General features: G+C 38.1%; 4 protein-coding genes across 10 annotated transcripts; 2 read left to right on the forward strand and 2 right to left on the reverse strand.

The window, feature by feature from the left end:
* Nucleotides 1-5,290: 5,290 nt before the first annotated feature.
* Nucleotides 5,291-9,924, reverse strand: LOC112291658 (uncharacterized). Of its 4 annotated transcripts, none has more exons than XM_024539409.3 (5): nt 9,464-9,924; nt 8,487-8,706; nt 7,828-8,382; nt 6,616-7,677; nt 5,291-6,368 (listed from the first exon to the last, which is right to left on the reverse strand). In XM_024539409.3, exons 2-5 carry the CDS (start codon nt 8,643-8,645, stop codon nt 5,490-5,492), a joined length of 2,655 nt encoding a protein of 884 aa, XP_024395177.1. In that variant the 5' UTR covers nt 8,646-8,706; nt 9,464-9,924; the 3' UTR covers nt 5,291-5,489. The 4 variants fall into 4 exon arrangements, with proteins under 4 accessions (XP_024395177.1, XP_090112083.1, XP_024395178.1 ...); XM_090255957.1 differs by having other exon boundaries at nt 8,487-9,003; XM_024539410.3 differs by having other exon boundaries at nt 8,487-8,698; nt 9,464-9,914.
* A 5,865-nt stretch (nt 9,925-15,789) lies between these two features.
* Nucleotides 15,790-19,407, forward strand: LOC112290966 (phosphoglycolate phosphatase 1A, chloroplastic). Its single transcript, XM_024537860.3, has 12 exons — nt 15,790-16,133; nt 16,269-16,349; nt 16,551-16,618; nt 16,977-17,069; nt 17,184-17,255; nt 17,605-17,676; nt 17,851-17,910; nt 18,039-18,091; nt 18,238-18,335; nt 18,485-18,584; nt 18,714-18,817; nt 18,928-19,407. Exons 1-12 carry the CDS (start codon nt 15,935-15,937, stop codon nt 19,035-19,037), a joined length of 1,110 nt encoding a protein of 369 aa, XP_024393628.1. The 5' UTR covers nt 15,790-15,934; the 3' UTR covers nt 19,038-19,407.
* LOC112290969 (uncharacterized) lies at nt 19,049-21,387 on the reverse strand. 3 transcript variants are annotated; one of them, XR_016506410.1, is made up of 3 exons: nt 20,487-21,384; nt 19,849-19,913; nt 19,049-19,323 (listed from the first exon to the last, which is right to left on the reverse strand). XR_016506410.1 is itself a non-coding variant. In XM_024537864.3 (3 exons), the coding sequence occupies exons 1-2, from the start codon at nt 20,914-20,916 to the stop codon at nt 20,188-20,190; spliced, it is 465 nt and encodes a 154-aa protein (XP_024393632.1). In that variant the 5' UTR covers nt 20,917-21,387; the 3' UTR covers nt 19,432-19,913; nt 20,152-20,187. The 3 variants fall into 3 exon arrangements, 2 of the variants coding, with proteins under 2 accessions (XP_024393632.1, XP_024393634.1); XM_024537864.3 differs by lacking the exon at nt 19,049-19,323 and adding an exon at nt 20,152-20,222 and having other exon boundaries at nt 19,432-19,913; nt 20,487-21,387; XM_024537866.3 differs by lacking the exon at nt 19,049-19,323 and having other exon boundaries at nt 19,432-19,913; nt 20,487-21,382.
* Nucleotides 21,388-21,457: 70 nt separating this feature from the next.
* On the forward strand, nt 21,458-26,925 carry LOC112290964 (uncharacterized). 2 transcript variants are annotated; one of them, XM_024537854.3, is made up of 6 exons: nt 21,458-22,959; nt 23,269-24,100; nt 24,216-24,316; nt 25,029-25,120; nt 25,450-25,484; nt 25,764-26,925. In XM_024537854.3, exons 2-6 carry the CDS (start codon nt 23,425-23,427, stop codon nt 26,597-26,599), a joined length of 1,740 nt encoding a protein of 579 aa, XP_024393622.1. In that variant the 5' UTR covers nt 21,458-22,959; nt 23,269-23,424; the 3' UTR covers nt 26,600-26,925. The 2 variants fall into 2 exon arrangements, with proteins under 2 accessions (XP_024393622.1, XP_024393621.1); XM_024537853.3 differs by having other exon boundaries at nt 21,459-22,959; nt 23,371-24,100.
* Nucleotides 26,926-27,696: the final 771 nt, after the last annotated feature.

Raw genomic sequence — 27,696 nt, forward strand, 5'->3', positions numbered from 1 at the left:
GACATACATATAAAAAACTTCTCTTGCAGGTTAAAACACATATTAGAGGTCTTATAGGATATTGCCATATAATTCATAGTTGAATAGTATATTTTGAGTTAAGAGTGAAGTCTTCTTCACTCTTGTAAATCTCTTTTTAGTCAATCTTGTTTCAAGTCTTTTTAGTCTTTTTATCTTTAGCAATAGCCATTCTGATTCTATATATTATCATCTTTGAATAATATTTTAGTCTATTTGAGTAACATATGAGTATATTGAGATTTTCTTTCTTTAAGATTCATGTCCTTGATATAATCAATTAAATCAATAATCAATTCTTTTATATTTTCTACTTTCACCAATACTTTTGTAGTTGCTATTGCCTAATGTTTTTAAGTATAATGCTTAAAGCTTTTATTTCCTTGTCACTGTAATCTTCAAAATGTAGTTGTAATTATTACCATTTTTTTCAATCATTAATTGGTTGTAACAATTATCAACCTCTTCTTCATCCTTGTATATCTTTGTATCAATAGCATGGTTCATTCTATTTTCAACCATTAATTACTTCTTTCATTTAATATTTTTAATAATAACATCATAAAATTCTTTCTTTATAATTCCTAAAATTTCTTTTAATAAAAATTCTATTTTAGCATTTAGTATACATTCTTTCAATACTCCTTTCAAATTTGTTGCTACTTCAATATTAAAAAGTAGTTTATAAGCTATCAATTTACTTTTATATTTTGTCTCTTTTGCTTTTTCTTCTAATAGTGTTGAATTATCTTTTATAGAAAATTCTTGTGAAGCTGCCTCATGAATCTTATTTCCTCAAGTTTGCTTTTTAGAATTTCTTACTCTTGTATCATTAAATTATTTCCTTCTATTTTTTTCTATTGAGGCTTTATATTGACTCTTAGTAATATATGTATGGATTAAAAGAACTTCTATAAGTTCTTTCCAATTTGTTGATCCTATAATGTAGCAAAAATTCTCAATAATACTATTTGTGGCATTTTTTTTTTTTTTTTTTTTTTTTTTTTTTTTTTGCATAGTAAAAATGGCAAAAGTCCAAAATCCACTTATTTCTATATTTTTATTGAAGTTATTATCTATCTTAGTACTATAACTTCCACTTTTTTGAATTCCAATTCCATGTACTACCAAATAATCTTCAAACAATGCTTTCATACATTCTTTGCCAAAATTGGTTTGAAGAAGGTCTCATGTATTCTTCAATATCACTTTTCTATCTTTTCAAAAAATAATTCCTTGTTGTACCATGTTATTGAATTTATTGTAATCCTTCCTAATATAAAAAGTATCATTATATCAAATGCATCTTTACATATATATATATCTTTATTTTAAAATAGCCTTTAAATTATTAATAAAAGTCTTTTCTTCAAACCTTGCAATTTTGATTTCACTATTCTGCATCTCACATATAATTTCTTCACCTCTCATATCTTCTTTCTTTGATGTAGATGTTGAAGGTTGAACAATAGATGTTATTAGTCATATAATATATACTTGAATTTTAGGTGCTTGTATTATTTTTAGAATACTAATTCTATCCTTTCTTCTTTTTTTTTATTTTACCAGTAAATCTATAACATCTTTAACATTTTTCTACTTTTTTTTCAATCCTTTTTACTTTTTTCTTTTTTTTCCTTTATCTTCAAGAAGCAACTCTGATTTTTCTTGTAATTCTCCATCAGCAACTTGAAGAAAAAATTTAACCTTATTTGGCTTTAGTATTAATTTTTCCACCTTTAGTAATTAAAAATATTATCTTTCAAATTTCTTTAATAGCTCTATTGCTTGAAAATTCTTATTATGCCACTTAATCCATTCAAGAAATAATTTCTTAGTAACACAATTAATGTCTTCAAAGAAATATTTGTCTTTTCATACATGTAAAAATATCTCCTATGAACTCTTATAATGCTTCATAATTGATATAACATATTCTCTTATCTCAAGTATCCTAGCAAGCCTAAATAACTCAATGATCTTCTTTTCAAAAACGTGACTTAATTCTATTTTTTACACATACCATTTTAAATACTTTAAAATATCTCTACCATCAAATTAATCAACTTTATTAACTATTACTTATAATATTTTGGTTACCAAAGCTTCCTTGCTATCATTATTGTGTTGTTATTGCATAAACAATATAAAAGCTTGAAACATACGTACAAAAGTTGGATCTATGTATATACCTTGTCTTTTAGTTGAAACTCCACTAGAAGCTCTATTTGTATCTCTACTTGCAACTCCACTTAAAGCTCCAATTGAAGCTTTTCTCATAGCTCCTTCAAATTTCTTACATTTTTTTTCATTAAATCAAAAAGAAACAAAACAAAAAAAAACAAAACAAATTCCAAGACCTTCCATCACAAGCTTTTATGTCAAGTTTACCATTTATGTCATATAACATGAATTTTAGCTTGAGAATGTATTGGGCACCTAGCTATGGAAGGTAAATAAAAAAAATGCAACAACAAGATCCTAACAAGTCTAATAGGATCTTGAATAAATTCTAATTAATCCTTAACAAACCTAATCAAACTTTAACCAATCAAAAAGAAGTTTTAAAAAAATTACTAAAGAAATATGAAGAAGTCATTAATTAATCTTTAAAAAATAATAAATAAATTTTAAATAAATATTAAAATAAAATATTTAAAGAAAAAACTAATAACCTTTAAAATATATTAAATATATAAAAACCTTTAAAAAATGATAATAAAATCTTTTTAGAAAATTAAATTAAAAATCCTAAATAGATCCTAAGTACATTCTAGATAAATCCTAATCAAACCTTAATATAGTCCTAATGAAATCCTAAAAAAATATTTACAAAATCCTAAATAAATCTTAATTAAATCCTAACCAAAATCCTAATTAATTTTAAATCAATCATAACCAAAATCTAACCAAATTCTAATCAAATTGCAACCAAATCCTAATTAAATCCTAATAAAATCTTAATCAAATTCTAGTCAAATTCTAAATTCAAACAAACCCTTAAACAAACTCAAGAAAATCCTCAGTAAATCCTAACTTATTCTTATAGTTGTTTTAAAATCTCAATGAATATTAATCAAACCATTCATTTCAACTAAATTTCATCTACATTTCAATTTATAAGAAATTAATAAGAATAAAAAATTTGAAGAAAATCAAAATCAATAATTGAAATCACCAATTAAAAGAAAAAGCCCTTATATCTCTCGGATGTTGGCTACCCTATTTCTTCAATGTGAATGTTAATCTTTCAGTAATGATTTTTCTTTGCTAAATTATTTAATTGCTTTAAAAATTAGACAATATGTAGATCCGTAAGTCCAAATTGCTCTTTCCAATTTTTGCTTCAATTAAACAAGCATATTTTTTAAGATCACAAAAATCCCTTACTAATCCTAAATTTCAAATATCTAAGTTTTTAATCTCATAAAACTCTCATGTCCTTTAATCTACCATTTGATCAACACTAGGTTTTTTAAATACATTTAAAACAAGCACAATAATAAACTCGCAAAGTTTCACTTACAAATATGCTATAACACTTGCACAATTCTCAAAATTATAAACTTTATTTTATTTCTCAAAATCCAAATCCACTGAGTACATCTTTCCTTTTGAAAAGCCCTCAAAAATTCAATATACCTCCAAATCACATGAAACAAAGTTCTAAAAAACCTTTTACTTGTCTACTCCCAAATTGCACTCTTTGATTAATCAAAATACTCCAAAAATTATTGTAGGTGTATGGTTTTATTCCTTAGGATCTGATTGTGACCCTTGTTTACAACCAATCCTCTCCAAGTATCAATTCTTGGTATTTTGAAATAAGTTTTTCTAAAATCTATTTTCAACTTCCTTTTAAAGATGCTTTTATGATTTATTTTCTTAATTTACTTAATTTTACCTTATTTATGGTCTTACAAAGTAAATTGAAGCATCTTTTTTTTTTAATAAAAATGCAGCATTAATACTAAAAGTTTTCACTACCTTCCTATCAATTATCCATGTTTTGCTACTATATCTTTTTACTAGGCTCTTCTATAATAAAATCCATGTTTTTATCTTTCACCATTTAGTCATGTTATCACACAACAAGAGTGTTTATGTAATCATAACTTATTCATACATCAAGTATTAGACTATGGTATTGATATTCTTTGGTGTAATCTTGGAGTATTATTGATGATTATGCAAGTTATTGCAAATCACTTAGTATCTTGTGAATAGAAAGTGTAGTCACACGGTTCCATTGATGGTTGTTCATTTCTAGTATGACAATGTTATCACATCTCACAGTGCATTGGATGTAAGAGTGCTTGTGCATAGGCATCAATAATATTACTGTGTGGTTTGACAACCTAACCCTCCTCACTTGTTGGCACAATGTATTGTTTGTAGGATGTGTTTGTGCATGACAGAACACCCGCCAAAAATGCTAGAACTGGTGTTAGGATTTGATCTGTATCATCCTCAAAGTTTTTGGGTTGAACTTGACTATCAACTTAAGACGTATGCAATTTCTAATAATCATCCTCCCCAATCCTCAGTCGGGTGGATTCTTCCTGGCCCTCCTTCTGTACCTGTGGATCGTCTTGTCCTGAACACTGTCACAGATACTCACTGAAATCTAATCAGGAATGCGGCTTCGAGCTTACTCACTGCACATGTTCAAGGCTCAGACAAGTATCCTGCAGAGTTTGCTGAACCCTCCACTAACCTGCTTAATTACTTCATCTTCCAGACTGTTGGTGATGTGGATTCAGGAGATGACATTGTCACTGTCAAGCTTTGATGATGTGGTTGTCCATCAATGTTGTGTGTGGTTGCGGTGTGAATGGGCAGGTCTCTAGAAAGCATTGGCGTCCCATTACTGATTAGCTTTTTCTGACTGATTCAATTGGTTTTACTTATAAGAGTGTAGTTGTTAAGGTGTTCGCTGGGGCGTAGTCAGCTGTCACATAGCTTGCCACTGGAGATTTGGAAGGTTATGGTTATGATTGTTGAAAAGTTTATTCTTTTAAAATCTTGAGCACAACCAAATTGCATTGCAGAAGTGGCATTTATGTGAAGTCAGATCTAAAGGGAGTTGGGTATTTCAAGAAAAAAGCGGAGGCGGTTGCTGCATATTCTCATGGGTAGATTCGGGTAGGCATGAGAATTGGCTCACGCAGCGCTTCTTCGCATCTAAAGACGGCTCCAATATGACCGGCACAAGCCTGCTCGTACATGGTGGATAATATCTGCATATGTGACACCTGAATGAAACAACAAATGAGAAAAACTCCTGAAAGGTACATAACCTACCAAGGATTCAACTTACATTTCAGAGGCGAGCGGAGGCAACTCCGAGAGCTGGAAAAATGTCTTATCAAGTAACCAAGTGTCACGATTCTTCACCCCAAGTCTGTTATAAGCTATGCGTGCTGTGAAATTTGAAAAGACAATCATCTATTCACAAATACGCAGTCCAGTCACTCAATATAACAGCTGCTGAAATCGTGATTGAAGTGGTGATGCGGCACCCACCATCGCCCTCTCCCATCCTGCGTTGCACTCATCTTTGGCTTCTTCTTGCTACCACCCTGGAGTATCACTGTTTCCTTAAGCTCAACCAAAAACAATACACCCTGCAATCCCCTCCGCCGATCGATTAGATTTTTAACTGTGTAATGTTTATGAGACTTCTGACTTGGTGTTGCTAGCAAGTCTTGCTGCTTCTCCACCACCGCACCTCGGGGGCTTGACCTCGTTTCATCTTTTGCAACTTTCTTGATTTGTGTATGAGTAGACATCGAGTGTCGTCTCACCCTCTTCGTCGCCGATCCTTGTTTCGTAGGCTTGCCTCGCTCAAAAGTTAAACCTGGTTCCGCTACTTCATCATCCGGCGATGTTGAAGGTACTGGAAGCCCTATCTCCACGACTTCGTTGTTTAGTGATTTCGCAATCGATTTTCTGCGCTTGCGGGTGGATGGTAAAAGGCCAGGCAACAAAAGACCATTTGCTGCTCTACCTCGCTTTCCTTCTGCGTGAGTCCTTGCCCGAGGAGATGCTTCAATTACAGGTGTGGCTCCAGGAGCAGGGATTGATTGCTCGTGCTCTCTCTCCATCTCACGGGCACGAAAGACGTGGACAAGAAGTTTACAGTTTACCTGAGACCTGTCAATCAACTCCAAGACGCAGACATCACTTTCTTGAACATTGTGCGTCTCAACGAAGTCTTTCCAGCCCGCACCTAGCATGTAGCGTTTCCCAGGTCTCCAGTTGGCTTTACGCACGTAGCCGTCGGTATCCACCAGGGACAGTTCTGCAGGTTTAGTCGGAAGTAATCCTGCACATTTGACTGTCACGAACTGCCACCCCAAGTGATATTGCATCAGTTGAAGCTTAATGGGGAAATCAATAGGTGTACTTGAAACATTGAACATCCGCAAGGTAGCACAAGGCAATAAAAGGTCAAGAAACTAAGGCACTATCTGCAGGCTGAAGTTATCTGCACTATTTATCGCAGAACGCCAGAGTAATGTCTCCTAGTCCATACAATCCACCTCATATCATCATAAAAAAAGCTGAAAGAAAACGTAAGAAGTACAAACTCACACATGCGTATGTATTCTTGACAAAACTACTTCTCATCACTATAATCGCACTTGGATTTTTCATGTTGGCCGAAAAGGATTTTGCAGCTTCGTGCGCCCACCGCTTCTGGTACTCTGTTGTACTGTCATCTCCTGAGAAAGGAATTGGAGCGCTCGAATTTGGACCTTTGGCATGTGTAGACTCTGGCTCTTCTGACGTGACAGCGTCAAGTATGAGGTTGTTGTCCTTCGGAATCTCTGAGACTTCTGGCGTAACAAATTCAGATTTGAGGTTCTCTGCGTCAGTAGGAAGACCACAGTTTGCACATATTTTGTTCTCATGCACGTGTGCCCCAGCAGCTACCATTGCAGGCCCCAAATCTTCCACAAAGCTTACACCAGGTTCCGACTTTACCAAGGCTGGTTCAAAAACAGGGCTGAATTGATCGCTACGTTCTGCCTCCTCACCCTGAACCCCATTTAAAATGGGATCCTGCGCAGTCGCCACTCTAGGAGTTGTCATTTGAGTCATGACATCATTTTGTTTGTGACCTGGAAGAGGGATCTCCTTCATTACTTCATCTGGTAGGCCATTAACCCTATCGTGATGATTATGGGGTTCATCTCTTCTGAGATCAACACCAGCTTTGGACACTCCAACTTGATGGCGACTACTCCCATTCATCAAAACTCTACCATCCTCAAGAGGCTCCTCACGTATAGCCAAGTCAGCCTCAATGCCATCATGTGATGTGGCAAAATCATCCCTAAGGCTGCTAGTTACATTATCACTGCTCAACCTCGCTAAACTGTTACTTACAATTTCCGCATTCCTACACTTCGATTTCATTGCCCTTATTTTATCCTCGAAGCTCTGAGACATCTCATTCTTGAATACACATTCAGGGCTGATTGCCTCTAGTGCCATCTTCGCTTGACGGGTATTGTGGCAGCTCATTTTCCGCTTATTCAGTTTCCTTTGTTTCGCCTTTGCGAGGACAGCCTTCGCCAGGAGCATTTGTACCGAGTCTTCTGATTCGTCAGACGATTCATTCATTACAATACCTTCCGTCACGTGACGGTCCTACACATGAATAGCACGTAATAGGCTCAAATTATCAATCTCGAAACAAGCAGTCTCATTTGAACAAATACTCGACCTCCCATGTAAAAACCAGACTAGGCGAGAAGAAAGTACTACAAAATTGAGTGTTTTCGAGTCTAAAGTCCTTACCACTGGTTCGTTAGGGAGATGGCTATTAATAGATACCCCATTGCACAAGATTCCTTTCTGATTCCCGTTTTGATCGGAGGCATTCCGAGACGGAAGTGCGCCGACATCGTTGGATACCAGCAACTGAGAATTATGCTGAGAAGTATCATTTGATCTTGCCCTACGAGTGGCTCCTTTGGAATGTGCCAAGTTCATGGGAGTACATGGATCCTCTGCACCTCCACTCATGGGTTTTGAAACTTGAGGCGCCAGTTCACTTTCCTTATCCATCGCAGTACCCGTTGAACCCATACTGTTCAGATGTTGCCGGGTGCTAACTTTCTCCATGCCGGATTTGTCAAACACGCTCACATAAAAGCGCTTTGGCGCAACGAGGCCAAACATAATCTGATCTCCCTTCTCCAACTGATAATCAACTGCAAATGCCTTCCAGCCATTTTTCAACGTTGCACTGCTAGAAATCACCACCCATTCGGACCCTGTGACATCCTCCAGGATGTAAGTCTCTTCAATACTCATGCCCATGTGCTCTCTGACATATGCAGCAGGTATTTGCTGCAAGAAACCCGCTCAGATGATTAGAAACGACTCTTCAGATAATCGCAGCTATCGAAACTACGACACAAAGTACACAGCATCGGGACAGCAAAGGAACTCACCAGGTTACAGTTTTTGTTGGACGGCGTAGAATATTCAGGTATTGTTTTCAGGAATCTCGGCACAGAGTGTGGAAGTCCTTTGCCGTGAGTGGTTTGACATACACGAGTGCAAACTGTGCATGCTTCATAATCTCCGCCACTCCCCCCGCCCTTTCCCATTGTGCTTCGATCTTGGTTCGCAGCCACTTATTTGTGATCACGCAATTAAAGAGCTGGATCCCTTAATCACACCGAGAAATTCAGAGGCAAGACCATACATCAAAAAAATTACTTTCTGTAAGTAAAAAATCAGCCAAATGGATTAAATCCACCTGCTTGAAGGTCTCAATGTTCAGGAAATCGACCAGGTCAAAATGTTGCAATAGGAATACAAAAAAAAACGATATTCTTGTTAATATTGCATTACGGCACATCTTATTCTCAATTCTTGAATGTTATCTCACAATGTCTCAGAGAAAACACATCTTAACCATGAGTGTGTCTGTTTTGTAAGTAGATGATCGAAATCCTACCCTCACTGCACAGTCTCCAAAACAATTGATGCCAATGAGAAATTACACATCTCAATGTAGAATCGGATATGGTGGTGTCCAGCTCTGTAGCATAATCTGACTCACGCTCTCCAACCACAGTCACAATCGGAAAAAAAAAAAAAAAAAAAAAAAAAAAAAAAGTCTGCATTGGACCTCCTCTGGAACACAAATTTTTGGTCGAGTAAACAAAAATAAGACAACCGATTACTGTAGTAACTGAACCTAAAAACGTAAAAAAGCCACTCCTGTTCAGGGCTAATTCTCTTCACGAGCAGCTAATGAAACTCGTTCGCACTAATTCGGATATAGCTCGACGAAGGCCACTGACATATTAATAATAATAACAATAAGCAACATCATCACCATCATAATAATAATAAAAACGGACCCCAATTACAATCACAAGCAACCCAACAATCCTAGTCGGGGATGAATCCAACCTACCAATCAACGACCAGTGAGGAAACCCCTCCAAGAATCCGCCGCCAAGCACAACAGCCACAGAGTTCCCCGCGCCTGATCCTCTTCATAACCCAACCCTCGCGTAAAATCATCACCCACCTTCCTCCAGCTCTCGAACCAACTCCCTTCAATTCTAGAAAACACCGCTGCTCTCCAATCAAACAAACCGAGTGCCATCGCCACCCATCTACTAACTCCTCTCCTTCCTCGATTCCGCCATTACTTCTCCAACCTACTTGCAATACAGTCAACGACTCTTATTCCTCTGCACCTCGCTTCCTCCTAGTTCTCCTCCTCCTCCTCCTCCTCCTCCTCTTCCTCTACCACCAAATGTTTCCTTCAACACCAAATAAAACCCAGAGAGCTATTTCGATTGCCGTCTTTCGCAAACGCCAGACATTTGTGGGAAGAGCAAGGCATGGACAAAGCGCAACGCTGCGAGGAGGGGAGCAAGCACGCACATGCACACACACCCACCCAGGCATGCAAAGCCAAGGCACGGTGAAGCGAGACGGGGCGGAGATAGGCGCTGCTTCGTTGCAGATGAACTTGCAACTCCCATCATCCTACTACCGTGACGATGGTTGCAGGTAGCAGCTCTGTTGGCACCCCCATGACCGCCCCTGGAGGGGGGGGGTTGTTGTGGTTATTGTTGTTCTTGCATCATGGCTTGTGGTTGTATGTAGTCTTTGTGACTGTTCTCCATATTGGGTATGTGTTGCCCATGGGACATATTGTTTTTCTTTTTTTCTTTTTTTCTTCTGCACAATTAACCCACTTCCGTTGCTATTGGTGGTGACATGTAAACATAACATTCTTTTTTACATGTTATTTGATTATGTTGTGTTGCATTGAAATTACCTTTTGTTATTATTGATACAAGAGTTTTTACTATTCTCAACATAATGATTCAAATATTTTAATTTTTTGAAAATTATAAGTAATTTTTTCATTTTATTTCTATCAGTTTTGTACCTTTACTAACAAACATTTATACATACATATATATATACACATTAGCAAACAAAGAGATTTTACATAATTGCTTGTTTTTTTATTCATATTTTTAATCATTTATTGAAGAGTACTACGTTCAAAACATTAAATAAATGTGTTAATAAAAATATTTATTATACAAAACAACTTAGGTATAAGATAAAGATACAAAGAAGTCTTTTCATGAATCAAATATGAATGAAATGGATGAACAAGAGAATAGATGGATGGGAGTGCCAAAGATAGCGATGTCCAACAATACAGATTGTTATGAGTAAATATATATATATATATATATATATATATACATACATATATATACTCACACACATATATGAGTTTGTTATTTATAAAATTTTGGGTAGTTTTTGTAGTTTAAATATATCAATTTAAACTTCTTTATTTTTTGTATTTTTTATAAATTATAAAAAATTACACAATTTTTTAATATTGATATTTTTTAATTTTATCGAATTCAATATACAAATGTATGTATAGATAAAATCATTTGGCTAAACTTAGTGTATCTTAAAAATAATCATAAAAACAAAGCTAAATACAATTAGCTATAGATAAATATTAAAGTTCTAAGATCTATACTTACAATTTGCAAGAATTGGTTTTAAGATGCGTTATTGTAATAAATGTTTGTTAAATTTGCATTTTTATTTTTGATTCTATTACAATTATATTTATACATAAATAAATATAAAAACTCTTTTAAATATTTATTTTTTAATATAAAAACCATATCATTAATATTATTATTTTATGTTAATATAATTGATTAATTCATCAATCACTTATTTTATATGTTAAATTTAGCTTTTAGTCCATCATAAATAGCTTTAAGTAGGGATTCTAAAAATAAATTTATAAAAATATAACTTGTTGGACTCTATATGTTTTAATAGATTAATTATATTTAAACCATCTTTAGTTTACAGTTAAAAAGTATTATATCAATTAAAATGTATAAGATATATAATAAATTTAATTCTAATATATTATTATTATTATTATTATTATTATTATTAGAATAAAAAAACTATATAAGCTTGTTAAAGATTATTTCTACACACACACACACACACATATATATATATATATATATATATATACACTATCTTAATTACTAAGAAGAAGAAGATGAAAAAAATTAAATAAATTTAAATAAAATAAAGATGTAGTCTTTTGGTCAAAGACTTATTTAGTATATAGACCAAAATTGGATTGGAGCTTAATTTTTTTATTTAAATGAGGAATAAATGTAGATGTAAACAATAGACAAAAATGAGTGATAAAGAATATACATAGACATGTTAGATTTTTAATATTTTATGCATTGATCATGGTTTAGTTTTTTTTATCTCAATTGTGTCTGTATGCTTAAGAAACAAACTCTTCATTATGCTCATTTTGTTATAAGATTTATTATTGTGATTCTTAATAAAATATTCTTAAAACCAAAATATCCATCTTATAATTTTAGTTACAATATTATATAAAAAGACTATTAAATTTTTTTATTATAAATTGGTAATGAAAAAATTTGCAATAATAGTTATGTTTTAAAAATTAATCAAACAAATTCCATTCAAATTTAATCACTTGTATTTACTTATTTATTAATAGAATATATTTAAAATAAATAAATAAATTCACAATCTTAGTTGAAATAAACTTTATTGTTGTAATGTCCACTAAAAGGTCCCTAAAGGTTAAATATTCATCTAAGAATTTAGATTGTAATGTAATGCATTAATGTTGTGTAATGAAAACTTTGATGATTGTTTTGAGTAAAATTGAATCTTTTAGCTAGTAAATTTAGTTTCTTCAGTTATTATGTAGAATCATATGTATAAAATTTTTACTTTTAAATTAAAAACACCATTAGCATTATAATCATCTTCAAATAAACTCTTCTTGCATTAGAAACATTTTTATTCAAACTCTTTTTTTAAGCAAACTCCATATAAAATAATTGTAATTTCACACCCCAAGTTCATTTACATTCTTGGTTAATGGAAGGATTTAATTTATCTCCATAGAATTTATTTGTTTATTTTTATTACGCAAATATATATATATATATATATATATATATATATATATATTATTAATTTTATATGATATAGGATTATCAAAAAAATTAATTAATTTTACATGAAATGGACATTAAACAATTTTTGGAAGTTATTTAAAAATCTAGCTTAATTATTTTTAAAAATAAATAAACTGTAATTTTTTTTGGATAAATAAATCGTATGTCAAATAGAAAGATTACACCATAATGAGCCATTTGCTCCTTTGTATTGTTTCATCAAACAACTGTAAATACTCCATAATCCTAAAACAAACTCACTATTTAATTCTATATTTCAAGCTGAACCATCTAAAAAATGATGCATGTATTCTTAAGTGTTTTTTTTTTTTTTTTTTTTTTTTTGTGCAATAGCACATAATTTAAATATTTCCATAATATTAAATATTTTAATTTGTTACGCCTTATTCGGAAACCTTTGACTTCGACCGGTTTTTTTTTTTTTTTTTTTTTTTTTTTTAGGACCTAGTAGGAGCCTCTCACACTCATACTGCAAATGACGCAACTGGTTTTCAAACCCATGAGAGGATACTTTTTCCAACCCAATCCACAAGCTCAGCTAAAACACAACATGCAATAAAAACATGAAAGGAACACCACATGCAAAAACCAAACAAATGAATGAAACAAAATATAACAAAACGCAAGAAAACACAACATGCGATGGTGCAACATGAAATGAAACAGGCAATAAATACAAAGTGGCAAGTTCCTCGTGCTTGGCAGTCAACAATGCCGCTGTTTTTCAGATCAACGATACTCACGCGCTGTTGTTTCGCATGGTTTCCGAAGCTTTCGATCTCGAAACAGCTTCCTTTCTTCCAGCAACAGCAAGGTCCACTTCCTTTCAGTTTCAGTCAGCGCTTCGAGCCTCTTCGTGACACCCACCAGCAATGCTCTGCACGAGCAGGCAATTGAATCCGAGAGCGCTGGTGCTCCTGCAGAGGAACACGTCCTTGCGCCAGAGGTCCGGTATTGCGTTGAGATCTCCACGGTATTCGACAACAAGGTTATGGTCGGGGCAGCAGCGCCTACTGAGTCGCCGTTGCCGCAAAACTGCGTGTCATCAAGCATCATGAGGGAGGGGGGGGGGATGAGTCTCTGATTACTTCTTCGGGAGCTTCACGCGCCGGGTGCCGCATCGCTGACCGAGGCAGCAGCAGCAGCATGCATGGTGTGAGGGGAAAACAGACCTCGGCGTTTTTCTTTCCCATCATCTAGACCCAACCATGATCGATGAACACCCACGACGCTGTTTCACTGCCAATTCACAACTTCACAATTCCACTTCCGCAGATTTTTGTTACAGGAAACTACCACAACTGCAACGGATTTGTTGCAGTGCCATGCCAAATCCTCATGCAGCATCCGAATTCATCGACCACAGTGCTGGTTGGGGAGTGACGCTCTGACACCGTCTAAATGCTCAAAATATGTATATATATATATATATATATATATTTGAATACATATTTGAATACATATGAGAAATGGTAAGTATTGGGATATTGTTTCCAAAACAAATCTATGCTAAAAGATGAGGAATGCTATCTTAGAACATTGTAGATAATTGGAGTTTTGCACTTAAAGCAATCTAATTGGTAGTAGTAATTTATTTTAATCTATAGTGTACTAAATAAAAAAGCATGAAACAAAAGAGTGGCAGAGAACTAATCTGAAACATATGCCACAAGTTTTGAGATAATAATGCATAGCCTTCATTAAAAATTCACGGTAATATTAATAAAAGTTGCAAAATTTATAACAAGAATTATTCTTATACTTTTAAGATTGTATTTGTAAGGATTGTAAAACATGTAAACCAATTATCATCAAAGCAAGTTTTGATATTTGATTTTTTTTTTCTTATGCCATTCTAGTTGTCTATTAACTCTACTATATATATTTAGTATAATGCTTATACATAATTTTTTATTTAATTTTATTTATAGCAGATAGTATTTCTTTGTTTGCTGAGTTTTTATAATAAAATTATGATTTTGATTTATTATAGCATACTTCACACAAATTTTTCTATATACATAAAATAGTGTGTGTGTATATATATATATATATATATATATATTTATATATATATATTTGAGTGATTTAGAACAAAGAAGAGAAACCAAACTTCTATCATAAAAATAGATCAAAAATATAAGAACAACTTGTCATATATATATATATATATATATTTCAAATCAAGTAATTTAATACAATACAATGGTTATATAGCATTTTTGAGTAAAAGAATGAATATTTGATGAAAATAATGTTATATGAATTTATTTATTTGTTTAAAAACCATAAGATGTATCACAACCAAATACATCAATTTATATAACTTTATCACAATCATTTTAATACTTTTTGGTCAAAATAAGCTTACGTGAGCTGCTGTTTGAAGAGATTCCGCAGGGACGGTGTTTATCACAATCATTTTAATACTATTTGAGTAATTAGACCAAAAAGTAATTTTAAAGAAATTAAGTACTGCCAGTTAGGCCACAATGCATTTTTGTATATACATATCCATCTCATTGGTGTATGAATTTGTTCATTGGGTTACTTCGTAAACAAAATACAACTGTTACAACCTATACTAAAATCACCTTCAAGAACTCAGCAAAAAATGCCAAAAAGCAATTTGTACACCAAATTTTTTTAAAAACATTACCCAATCAATATTTTCAACTCCTCCAAAACTCTGCATAATTAATACTAAAAAGTATATATACACATACATTCTTAAAATATGAATCATCACAAACAATAATCCTTCTATCGTTTTAATCATGTTTTACTTCTAATTTTCCACTATATTTGATCTAATAAATAAATACATGTATACAAGTAATTCCCGAACTGTGCATTCATGGTTGGTAGAGAGATGATGAACAGAGAGCCACTAATTCATCTACGAGCACGGAGTACATCCAGAGGTCGCTTTCATACACGAGTACGAGTTTCATTCATCCTTGAGCATAAGTTTCATTCATCCAGATGCGCAAGGAGGAGGTGGGGGAGGGACCCACCGGAAGAGAGGCTCTCGGTGAATCAGGTTCACGAGATAATTTTGGCTCATTTTCCAGCAATTTCTCGAAAATTTAGAGCCCCTTGTTGACGATGATGCAGGGCGCGCTGTGGGTCGGACGCAGCTCTCCACATTCGCATTCCACTGGAGTCGTCTTCTGCATTTCACGATGATCATCGCTTACAGCTGATCCGGCACCACAGAAATCGCAGTGTGGCGGAGCAGAGCAGAGCAGAGCTGCTCATTCAATCGCCCCCTCCCTCTTTGCTGCATTGTTCGCGGATTTGTTGTTGTTGTTGTTGTTGGGGGTTGGGCTATGGCAATCTGCGTGGCTCCCTTCCGGTCCCTCTCCTCTCCTCTGTTGCGTTCATCCGCAGCTGCACCTCCCTGCACTGCCAAGAGCGTTGTCTTTGGCTGCCCGTCCCTGCGGAATCTCGTCAAACAGCAGCTCACGTCGCGACCAATGGTCAGCTCGTCCGGAGGACGCATGAATTGCTCCGCTCAAGTTGAGACTGGTGAGATTTGGAAGCATACGTTTGTTTTAATGCTCATTTTGACGTGGCACCTTAGTTTGTTGAGAGGCTCTATTTTGCTTTATTTTCTTTTTCTTTTTGATGAATTGAAATAATGGCGAAGATTCTTTTGTGTAGAAGCCACTGCCTCGGCTCCCTTCTTGACGGACCATGCTAAGCTAATTGACAGTGTGGAGACATTCATCTTCGATTGCGATGGTACGTGATGCCCTATCCCTTAGATTTTGTAGGTTAATCTTTGCAAAAATTTCTTCTGGTTCGCAACTCAATGGAGAGATCCCTCCTGTAACTCGACGCATCCTTAGTGCAAAATTTAGATGGAGTCTGAATGCAATGAAGCTCGCCCACTTTTTGTAGGAGCAATCTTCGTAGAATTGAATTAGAATACGTTCTGTGCAGGCGTTATATGGAAGGGAGACTCTCTCATTGAGGGAGTGCCGGAGACACTCGACATGTTGCGGTCAATGGTGAGTGGTGATATAACTCAACTCTGGCCATTGTTCATCACCTCTGATGCTGTAGTCTGTCATCTTCTCGCACAATCCTTAGTAGTCCGCCTATGATTCACTACACAATCTACTGCAGTAGCTTCTTGTTTTTATTATGCTGATGTTGGCCCATGTCCAGAATCCAAGTCCATAATGATGCTGGGATTATAGCAGAACACTAAAGCAGGTTGGAAAGAAGTCTTGATGGGAAATCCATTGCATTTGAAACGGTTTTGCTTCCTTGTAAGGTCGCATTTACCTACTTTCCGTGGATGCAACTCTTGAGATAGTATTACATAAGAGCATTGTTGCGTTTATTGCATCGGCTGGAATGCAGGGTAAGCGCTTGGTGTTTGTGACTAACAACTCCACGAAGTCAAGGAAGCAGTACGGGAAAAAGTTCGAGAGCCTTGGACTAAGCGTTTCTGAGGTGGAAGCTTATGCCTTGATGATTTTCGTTCATGACGATCTCTTCAACTACTTTTACTGTAGTAGCTGTTGCCTCATTGTTTGCTGATTACAGTTGTTACCGTTACTGCTGCAGGAGGAAATTTTCGCGTCATCTTTTGCTGCGGCCGCGTATTTGAAATCTATCAAGTTTCCTTCAGACAAGAAGGTAGGTTTTAGGCCTAGTAACCGTGCTGCAAAGATTCTTCCATGTGTGCAAGGTGGCATGAATCAGATCTTAGAAGAATGCACTGCGTCCAGTACAAGTACAACAAGCAATCTTACACCTTTGATCACTGTGTGCAATGTACAGTACAGTAATAGTGTATTTCTTTTCCTCTCCCGAATCACTTAGTAAACTGAAACCAGAAGGAGAATGAACACCTAAATCTAGAACTTGCTTTGTACGTACATGGCTGATTAGCCAATTGCCATTGATACTACTATCCCTCAATGCGTTACATTTCCATCGCTTCATTCTACAGTTCTAACAAATCTTGCACACAACTTGCACGCAGGTGTATATTATTGGTGAAGCTGGTATTCAGTTGGAGCTCAAACAAGCAGGCATCAATTACATTGGAGGACCTGTAAGCCATGCACCGTACTTTTTCTTCAAATTATTCATTTTTTAGGCATGAGGTTGTTGATGTATCGCTCTTACAATTCTGAAGTTTGAATCCACTTGCTTTTGATGACATAGTAAGGGAGTTCAGGGGTAAGAAAGTAACAATTATGACGTATTTGTTTATGTGTTATTGCAGGAAGATGGAGACAAAAGAATAGACCTAGCACCCGGTCAACTTATGGAGCACGACCATGATGTATGTTCAGTATAACAGAGATCTTATACTTGAATAGATTCCTGCGTTTATCACTTAAGTCGTGAGTTTATTAAGCGCACCTACCATTATTTTGTGGTTGGGGTTTGACAGAAGACAACTGTTTACAGGTCGGAGCTGTAGTGGTGGGCTTCGACCGGTACCTCAACTACTACAAGCTTCAGTAAGTTAATGGACTCTTTACTAGTTACACGTAGCTCATAATTAGTCCCCATTTGAGCTTTATCTGCTTAATAAATCAAGTGTACAAGCACGTTCTTGTGTTGGTTTTGAATTAGGTCACTTCAAGTAACACTTTGGTAATACTAGGTACGCAACTCTATGCATTCGTGAAAACCCTGGTTGCATGTTCATTGCAACCAACTGCGACGCTGTGACTCATTTAACTGATGCACAAGAATGGGCAGGTACGAACGTGTCCTTTATCTCGTATTCGTTTATCTGTTCCCTGGAGGTTGAAAGTCTAATTTCAAATATTCTATGTAATTCTTCTTAAGTGTGATCCGATTTCTCTTGAGCGAAAAAGCATAACAAGTGGGTTGGTATCGGATGACAGGAGGTGGTTCGATGGTTGGTGCTATCAAAGGATCGACAAAGAAGGAACCACTTGTGGTTGGCAAACCCTCCACTTTCATGATGGACTACCTTGCATCGGAGTAAGCATCTAGCTTTGAACTGGCTAATCTTCTTACTGACGTTCCAATTTTTTTTCTTGGCATTGGTGTTTGGTAGTCCATTCGTGTGCTTGTTCTATCTTCTTAATGGATTGACTTGTGGTGTGGCAGGTTCAACATTAAGACTTCGCAGATCTGCATGGTGGGAGACCGTTTGGATACCGACATTCTTTTCGGTCAAAATGGGGGCTGCGCAACTTTGTTGGTACTATCAGGTAAAAAAGGCCAGCTCTTTGGGAATTTTAGCTAGAATGCACTGCTCATACTTGTTGGGCTCTGTTGTTCTCTGAAGTTCGTGAGGGACTAATGCATTAGGATTTCGCAGGTGTTACCACGTTGGAGACATTGCAAAGCCCTGAAAACAAAATCCAGCCCGATTTTTATACAACCAAAATCTCGGACCTCCTGGCCGCTAAGAAAGTGGCAAGCGCTTGAGGGAACTGTGACTATAAACGTTCTTGGCCGGTATTCTTCAGGCTGGTGAAATTCTTTTAGTAAGGCAAAAGATTCATATATCAACTCGAATGTATTGAGATGTCACTTAGTACTTCAAGTAGTTTGTATTCTACATTTGATCGTTTCGTAGTAACCCGAAACATGTGCCAAATTCGACGTAGCAATTCCACTGCATACGGATCTAGGAAACCTAGTCGCTGATGTTTTTCTCCTCTCTGGTCTAGGTTCTGCAGACCGTAGAGCATATTATTCCGATGTTGTTCGCCTATCAAAACAAACATTGTGTGTACATTGTGAATTGCTGCAAGCAATTAGTTATTCTATTGCTGATTCTACACAAGCAACATTATATCTCTTTCGTTGCTGTGCTTAATTTATTGACTGAATGATTGAATTTATTACAATTATTATAAGAATTTATTGAACAAATATATTAAATTGATGTTGTTTTTAAGTATTCTGAAAATCCTAATGTTGATTCCGATATGTAGTTAAAATTTATCTAAAGGCACTATCATAAAAAATAAGTATTCTGTCATTGGACTCTGGCAAAAGTCACTTTTTCTTGTGTTTCCATTGGCTGGGATGAGTAAATATGAAAAGAAGGATCACTGCAAAATGCAGTTATTACATGCTTGCAGCAGTTCATAATGTAATAGCACATTTTCGCATACAAATTCCATCATGAATTGTATACTAACAACCATCAATAGAGTCTGATGGCTTGGTCCATTGCCAACGAAATTTCAGAAATTCGTCGCAGAGAGCGATATAGAAGAGAGGAATAAACCATGTAGGATTCGCTTCGCAAAATCGCACAAGCATATCCAATCTTTTACTCGGTACTTCACTATTCTGTCACGACCAACATTTCCTCAGCAAGTTAGTAGTACCAAACACATACTAACAGTGCAAAAACAGAAGAATATTCTCATTCCTATGCTGTGGCATCCAGGGATGAAGTGAACAAGATACTGGGACACAAGATTAGACTTAAAAATTAGCACAGTAGTAGAGCGTTGCAAAGCCCAACTCAAATAAGATAAGTATAGTCACTTGGGATAGGTCACGAGCAGGTGATCGCACAGCCTACCTTCATGAAAACATTCTCAACTCTCTAAAACTGTTCTCAACTTAAATTTCGAGCAGAGTTATCCTGCTGCACTATTGCCCACAGTTCCCAAGCAATAGATAAGAAAAGAGTAACTGCTGAACACTGGCAAAATTTGCAGAAATAATTTCCTCGGAAATCACCAACCGTGCCTGTTTTTCATATTTACATGATTCTGTCCCTAAAAACAGCATCTAGCCTTTTTTGCAAAAACTGACTCTGCGGATGTCGCCAGTACGCTTAATTTGAATATCAAGCTCGGACTAATCCAAAAACAATCGCGCATCCAGACGCTCGGACGCTACCGTATTACCAACCTGGAGATTGGGAAGCCTCCACCGCCGATTTTCGGCACTCATTTAACATATCCACGTAGAACTGGCACTTGCTTATGTCATTAACATTGGCCGTCAAACAATCCTGGAACGCTTTTACTTGATTCACGCAAGCTCCCGCTTCCTGGCTTCCTCCAGCAGACGTCGTCGTCGACGACTGGTTGGCCTGTGCATGTTCGTGGTGCACAACGCGGGGGCCCATCATCGAGTCAACAGCCCGGTGCGCCACAGCACTCCCACCTCCGAAAGCCATCCCCTCCGCAATGGTGCTCCCAATGCCCCTCATCATACCCGGCTGCTGTTGTTGCACCAATGCCGGAGGTGGAGGTGGGGGTCGGTTCACAGTTGCAGGGGCAGAAAAGGGCCGACTCTGAGGACGCGACCCCCCTCGCGAACTCTTTGAACGAGGCATGGTGATCAAACCGGAAAACCCTACAACAACACCTCCCAACAAAACACCACAACTACGCGGCAAAACTCTGTGAACGCAACTATGAACTCTGCCACTTCGGCTGGATAGCTACAAACACGGTCTAGAATCCCCAGCAGAACACGTTCTCCAAACAATGTCGCCTTAAATCCTCACAAACTCTCCGAACTCTGTGAGCTCTTGCACCTGGTGACACTGAGCACTATCAGCCCTTTCACTCCTACTCTCAACAGATCATTCACCCACAAGTTGATTCCCACTCCCTTGACGCGCACGAAACCACGAACACCCGAGTCTTGGCTGATAGCGTCATCGCGAAGGCAAACAAAAAAATAAACACTAAATTTTTTTGGCGAGATTGGCAAGGAATTGGTGACGAAGGGACGCGGAGGGAAGCGGAACGCGCTCGATGCACCTCCTCTCAAACAAAGAGACACCGAAACTTACAAGGGGTCCAGATCAGATTGAAACTGGCCACTGTGGCGCTTCTCCTTTTCCACTTGGTGCCTTCTCACGTGGCGAATTGAGTGCCCTCCACGTGGAGGACATCCAGCCTGTGCGAAATCTACCAGCGTCTGAACACAGCGAACACTCGTGAAGCAGCGGGAAGATTCGCACAGTGACGATGGTGCGTATTAACATATTTCGGGGCTTCGGATCCTAGTTTCGCAGGGAGTTCTCAGTCGTGGTGGTGAAGATTGGGTCTGTAGAAGGGGGGTGGGGGTTGAGACAGTGGAAACCACGTGGAGGGGAGTGTAGTCAGGAGGCATCTGGAACGCGTCGTGAGACTCACGCCATCGCAGAACGCACAACCGGAAACGCATGATATGTTGTGTGATATCCCCAGTGAATGCAGAGATATGGCCACGGACACGTAGCCTGGCTCCGTATCCTGCAGGTATATCCACCGCAACTTGCAGGAACTCGATAAGAAGCTCCCTGGAGGTCAAATTGGGGAAGAGTCCCCTAATCGGAGCTCGATGCGCTAGCGTTCCTCAAGCCCAGGTTGCAGTGATGCGGTGTAGTTCACTCTGTGGTTTCGTGACTCGTGTCGATGTAGATGATTGGGTTGAAGCTGGAGCACCACAGGCTTTCCCCATCTCTCTCTTGATTCCTGGGATGTGCCGAAGTGGTACATTGGAGGATGTGATGATGAGGACAGAGTGCATGAATCAAAGCAAAATGATATTAGAATGGGGTAGATGTGGTTATTAGATGACAAGTGGCTCATGAACGTGTACTATAACTCGCCAGATCGAGGGGAGACATGCTGTTGTACAGTTGACAGAATATCTAACGTCGGTGCATGAGTAAATGCAGATGAGTCTCGTGAGGCCAGGGTTCCACATGGCGGCCTCCAGAGCGGGAATCCAAAAAGTGCCAATTTCCTTTTTACGGAACGGTGTAGGGGGATTCCCCACCCGACATAGAAGCTTCACTGCAAGTTCGGGTTGCCGCCTCACCGCCGCCAGCATCCAATCACTTCCATGTGTTGGGACATCTGTTGTGTACAAGTCTTGCGAGTTCCTACACTTCTATCAGATGTGTCTATCAAAATGACATGGTTCCGATAGGTGATGGCCTCGGAGAATGTTGGTTTAGCGAGTAGGATACTTTATGGAATAAGTAACATTGGCACGTAGCGGATACAAGTCGTGAGATCTTAGTGATTGTTTGTTAAACTGCAGCTGGAGCCAACCGTCTCCGTCATTGTCAACTTCTTCCAGCTTGGTTATATGACTGCGTACGATAGGAGAAGCTGTGGGTTGTATCGCTACTTCGACCAAGGGAATAGGCAGGAACCTCGTAATGCGAAGGCAGAGTGGTAGTGCTGAAGGGCGTTTTCTTGCTTCGGCTAGGTTAAAATCCAGGCGATAAGCTGCTTTCGTGTGGAATCCCCAGCCTCTTCATCCCAAGCACCTGTTGATGAAACCTTCTCCACTTTTTGGTTTGAGGACGGAGAATCTAGTTGCAGGGCTTCGATGCGCTGCGATTGACCTAGAAGGATTTTCTGTTGTATTGATGGTACGCAACTGCATTTGGAAACGATTGATGTAGATCTTTGTCTTCTGTCTTTGAGAAATGTTGGTTCGGATTGCTGTCCTTCAGCAGCTCGTACTCGAAAAGTATTTTCTATTGTAAATTTCTGGCGGTGCGCACCGCTCTTTCTTTTCGCCTCACTTCTTTTGTTGAGTTAGAATCGAACTTAGATTTATTTCTGGGGTTTAGGATTCACTGCATTCCGTCAAGAGGGATCACATTTAGAACTAAGTATGAAATTCGGTCACAAATTTGTGTTTCTGCAGTAATGGATGCTTGTGTCTTGAGATGCAGCAATACAGATCACATTTGTCCTTGACAGAGTTTGGATGGAGCCGTGTGTTCGGAACTTTTGGTGGAATCTGACCGCTCCAAGTTTTTGCAATTGGATTGTAGGGGAATTTTTTTTGAGGGCTCTATATTTGATATTCCAGGGCTGTCGCAAAAGAAATGCAAGGAATGCGAATGCGCAAGCACTCAAGGGGTAATGCAAGAGGGGGATCCTTAAATGCATACCCTGAGCTTAGTAATGACGACCAGAAACCCGTATCCAGCCCAAGAGCACTGGAGAAGAATAATGAAATAGACAACAATAGTCGGGGTTCTGACGAAAAGGATGCAAGAACAGTACTTGGTTGGGGTGGTAATGAGAGAAGCGCTTTTGCTTCTCGAGCTGCCCCGACATGGTTGGAGGAAACGCAGGTCACAAGGCTTGATCCTTCAGGTGAACCTCACATGAATCTGGATGAATTCGTAACTTCTTTGGCCAGAACGAACTGTTTCCCGGCGGAAGACAAACCCACAAGCCTATCTGGCAATGGCAATGCTTGCATGGGAAATGCCGTCGAGAATAGCCAATCTTCAACAGTGCACAGTGATGATCCAGATTTTCGAAGATTATCTGGTGGAAGCTCGACGTTCGTTGGGCAATCCAGTGCTGAACTCGACACATCTTTGCGTCTAGGCCCTATGGGCGCGAATGAGGAGAGTAACAAGCTCCCTGCGCTTGTTAGTGGGAAAAACAAAGCAGTAGCCGACACCCAAGAAGATTGTGATGAAGGTGATATGCGTGAGAATTTTGCGCGCGGGTTCTATGCAATCAGACGTGATAATCGGAAAGGACATTGTGAGTACGCTAGACATTCCTGTATATGAAGATCCTTGAAGATTGTAGGTATTCGCCATTTCCTGGTCTGCAATTTTGTTTGGCCAGACATTATTGACATGTTTGCCGTGTACAGGCACCGCTGATGCGACAATGGAGGGTCCGAATGTTTCTGTTTCACCCTCGCCTGACCACGATGAGGTGTGTAGACAATACCATATCGCAGGTTGCGCTTCGGTAAGTCCGGCATTCTTCTACATGGACTATATTGCCTCGACTTTAAGTTGAATATTTCTGAGTGGCGAGTTAAAGATCTCCTGTTGACTTGTTGATCCGCACTCAATGAAGAATGTGTGACAGGAAAAAGGTGGTGGCATTTGCTTCACGGCATGATTGAATGTAGATGAGGACAGAATCTGGTTTTGACGATTGATCCTTTCCTTCAAATTTATGAATGTGTTATGTACTCGGCGTTGCACTTTAAGACGTGAGTAACTTAAGAAGTGCATATAATCGAGAACGTCTAATTGTGCATGTAATCCGCAATGTCATTAAAGAGCTTTTGAGAAAACAACACAGGAATATTTGAGACGAGGTTTTCATTCAAGATGGGCTGGATCAATGTTGTGACGGAGACGGGATATTAATCTCTGCCAACGATGCTGTCTGCAGAGCTACGTTTTGTGCCCTGCTGGAGATTTCTTTTCTGAAGGATAGATTTAAACATTGGATATATTGTATGCATTGGGTTTCATCATGCAGTGAGAAAATATATTGGCTCTTGCTTTTGCAGCTAGTCACATTGTTAATCGATGTCGTGAATCGTTTCAACTTGCATCATTCTTTGGTCTCCACCCACGCGCTGAAGAGGTAACGAGGTGATGGTCTCTACGTAATTTATTTTTAAATTTTTTTTAAAAAAATTGACATATGTGAGGCTATTCTACAGGTCGAGGAGCATTCACCAGAACTTCAGCTTGAGCTCGATTCATCTTCACCGAGCGAAGCGGGGAAATCTTCCACAGACAGCATTGAACGAAGGTATTTGCAAAGCCTGTCGGTGTCAGAATCTTGACTCGTCATTTCGTGTGTAAGGTCATTCTAGTGCTAAGTTCGATGCAGATGTTCTGTAAAAGGATGAGACATTTCGCAAGACATTGTGGAACTTTTTGAATGTTACATAGTTGGCTTTAGATCTGCTAAAATAGCAAGCACCATGCTGCGGACATACAGCTCCAGTGCATCTGCAGCAAACGGATTTTGTCGATCACCATAATCCTCTAGTTAATCTGATCTGAGTGAAGTCCTACCCTTTCCTTTCATCTAATTAGTGCCTGTCGACGTTTGTTGGCCTTGTGTGGTTTCCACAGATTTAGGAAGAACAGACGAAATCCCCGATGCACCGGTAGGACAAATTGCTTGTCACTGTCTTGCATTGTGACAAACAAGTTCACTTATTAGTCCAATTACTCGCCAATATCTTTTGGGTCTTTCTTTGTTTCATCCAAACTTATCCAGTGTCTACTTCAACCGCTTGCTCTCTCTTGCGTTGCATATGTCCATCAACTTAACAATTCGTCTGAGCTCACGCGGTACTCAAACTATTATCAAGACGGAAGTGTACCGAACCAAGACGTAAATGGACATGCTATAAACAGGATTGGCTGTCGTTGATCTTTTGCAGGCAGAAAGAGAGGGGCACTTCACTTGCAAGCATCCACGCAGGATGAACCTCCTCTTTTGGCATCAGATCACCCTGCGAAACAGCCAAAGAAAAGCCTAATGTTTTCGCTGCATACAATTTACCAGGAAGCTGGGAAGGAAGGCCGAACGGTGGCGGAAGCCGTGTCCAAGATTCTGCAGCAAGGATTACCAGGTTTAGATGAAGGTGCGTATCATTCCCCCAGGCAGATCGCACAGCTATTACGAAGCTCACCCTATTTCACGGAGCTCGAGGATGGCAGATTTGCACTATGTAACGCAATTGTAGACGAGGACGATTTCGGCGACGCGGAACGGCCTCGACCTGGCCCGAAAGAGAAAGCAACCGCTTCATCGCGACAAGGTACATCAAAACGACCCAGAACAAGCACAGTCACTCACTCCCCTCCCGCAATAGGCACTGACAACGAGGGGAGGGGAATGGAAGTAGAGACGGGGAGGGAGGGCAAGAAAGAGACGGGTGAAGCGGGTGGATTGTCGTTGAAGCGTGAGGCGGAGGCGGCGGTGAACGTGAGCAAACCTTCTCGCAGTGGGCGCCCGAAACGGTTGACGCACATGAAGCAGGACAACGTGGAAGAGCTCGGCAACCAGTGCAATCGAAGGGATGGCAAAGGATGGACGTGCCCGTTGCGTGCGAAGACTGGGTATCAGCTGTGCGACCATCACCTGGACAAATTGCGTTGCAAACCCGGCAGTCGATCCAAATACAACAAGTACAAAAACAACAACCGATCCAACAAGTCTCCCGCTGCGACGCGGAACTCCCCACGAGACCTGCGCAAACCCGATCCCTTGTAGCCGTGGTCAGGCACTGTGTGAACAGGCTCGTGTGTAGAAGGTTCTATCGCGTCAGTTCCGGGAGCTTGCGCTGGATGGATGTATAGATGGATGGATGAACCAGTTGAGTGAATGAAACGTGATTTCATCAATTGAAAAAAAGGTTATAAACTAACGCTAACTTTATTTTTGGTTTAAGTTTCAAGCGCTGTTGGGGATTTTCAAAGCCAAAATTAAGATGCATGTTTCTTATTCAATGGGCATTCAAGATAATAACCACTAGGAATGGTGTGTGTCAAATACATTGAAAAGAACAAATAAATACTTTGCAATGTTTTGAGGTTGTTTGTTTTGTGCCAAGATTTGATGAATTGAGGATCATTATTTTCGTCGTTGATAGAGTGTGTGGAGAATTCACATCGATGGGAAAGCTGTTAAAATTTGTTAATATTTTGTATCTAGTTTTTAAAATAAAGTCTGAAAATTATTAATGTTTTGCAGCTGCTCTTAAGTATATAATATTTATTTATGATACCTTGCAACCACAAAGCGAAACCTAATTAATTTGTTACCTTGCGGTTTACACATTTCATGTAAAAATTTGCCTTCTGGTGATTTTTTTTGTTTGTTGCGGCATTCAACTTCATTAAACTTGTTTTCTAGAATTGTGAGTACTTTAATTTAACTGTTAATCAGGTTCCATATCATAAATTAAGATGAATTAAGTTGCTTATTTCATAAATGTTAATCGTACTATTACTTTCCATTTTCTAAGAATTATTTCATTCTTTTCATCATGATTTGATTTTTGAAGCAACATGGTCTTTATTCTTTTTGCTACACACTTGGTTTTATAATTTAATCTATGTGTTTCAAAATTAGGCTCTTTAGTGCAATCTGAATTTGAATTGTAAAACTACAACATGAAACATCATGTTTCAAGTGTGATTGTCTACAAAAAATATTTTTGAACAAATACAAGAACACTAACTAGATTGGAAATCGTATGCCCTTACATATGTTGTGTTCACAAATTAGAGAACAAAAATCAAAGTTAGCACATCAAAACTCGAAAACCCAAGGACAAGAAATTTTCTTGTAAGAGCAGCATTGTTACA

The sequence above is a fragment of the Physcomitrium patens genome, chromosome 14 (genome assembly GCF_059467195.1).
Source record: "Physcomitrium patens ecotype Gransden chromosome 14, ASM5946719v1, whole genome shotgun sequence".
NCBI lineage: Eukaryota > Viridiplantae > Streptophyta > Bryopsida > Funariales > Funariaceae > Physcomitrium > Physcomitrium patens.

What these genes read in the sequence shown, in the direction of transcription:
- LOC112291658 (XM_024539409.3), bottom strand. Translation starts at nt 8,645, where the DNA reads ATGGGAAAGGGCGGGGGGAGTGGCGGAGATTATGAAGCATGCACAGTT. An exon ending in ATCTCCCTAACGAACCAGTG is followed by an intron (nt 7,678 to 7,827) that starts GTAAGGACTTTA and finishes ATTCATGTGTAG; the next exon opens with GACCGTCACGTGACGGAAGG. An exon ending in TCAAGAATACATACGCATGT is followed by an intron (nt 6,369 to 6,615) that starts GTGAGTTTGTAC and finishes TTGGGGTGGCAG; the next exon opens with TTCGTGACAGTCAAATGTGC.
- LOC112290966 (XM_024537860.3), top strand. Translation starts at nt 15,935, where the DNA reads ATGGCAATCTGCGTGGCTCCCTTCCGGTCCCTCTCCTCTCCTCTGTTG. An exon ending in AGTTTCCTTCAGACAAGAAG is followed by an intron (nt 17,256 to 17,604) that starts GTAGGTTTTAGG and finishes ACTTGCACGCAG; the next exon opens with GTGTATATTATTGGTGAAGC. An exon ending in TTATGGAGCACGACCATGAT is followed by an intron (nt 17,911 to 18,038) that starts GTATGTTCAGTA and finishes AACTGTTTACAG; the next exon opens with GTCGGAGCTGTAGTGGTGGG.
- LOC112290969 (XM_024537864.3), bottom strand. Translation starts at nt 20,916, where the DNA reads ATGCCTCGTTCAAAGAGTTCGCGAGGGGGGTCGCGTCCTCAGAGTCGG. An exon ending in GGAGGCTTCCCAATCTCCAG is followed by an intron (nt 20,223 to 20,486) that starts GTTGGTAATACG and finishes TGTGGGCAATAG; the next exon opens with TGCAGCAGGATAACTCTGCT.
- LOC112290964 (XM_024537854.3), top strand. Translation starts at nt 23,425, where the DNA reads ATGCAAGGAATGCGAATGCGCAAGCACTCAAGGGGTAATGCAAGAGGG. An exon ending in TGATAATCGGAAAGGACATT is followed by an intron (nt 24,101 to 24,215) that starts GTGAGTACGCTA and finishes TGCCGTGTACAG; the next exon opens with GCACCGCTGATGCGACAATG. An exon ending in ACAGACAGCATTGAACGAAG is followed by an intron (nt 25,121 to 25,449) that starts GTATTTGCAAAG and finishes TGGTTTCCACAG; the next exon opens with ATTTAGGAAGAACAGACGAA.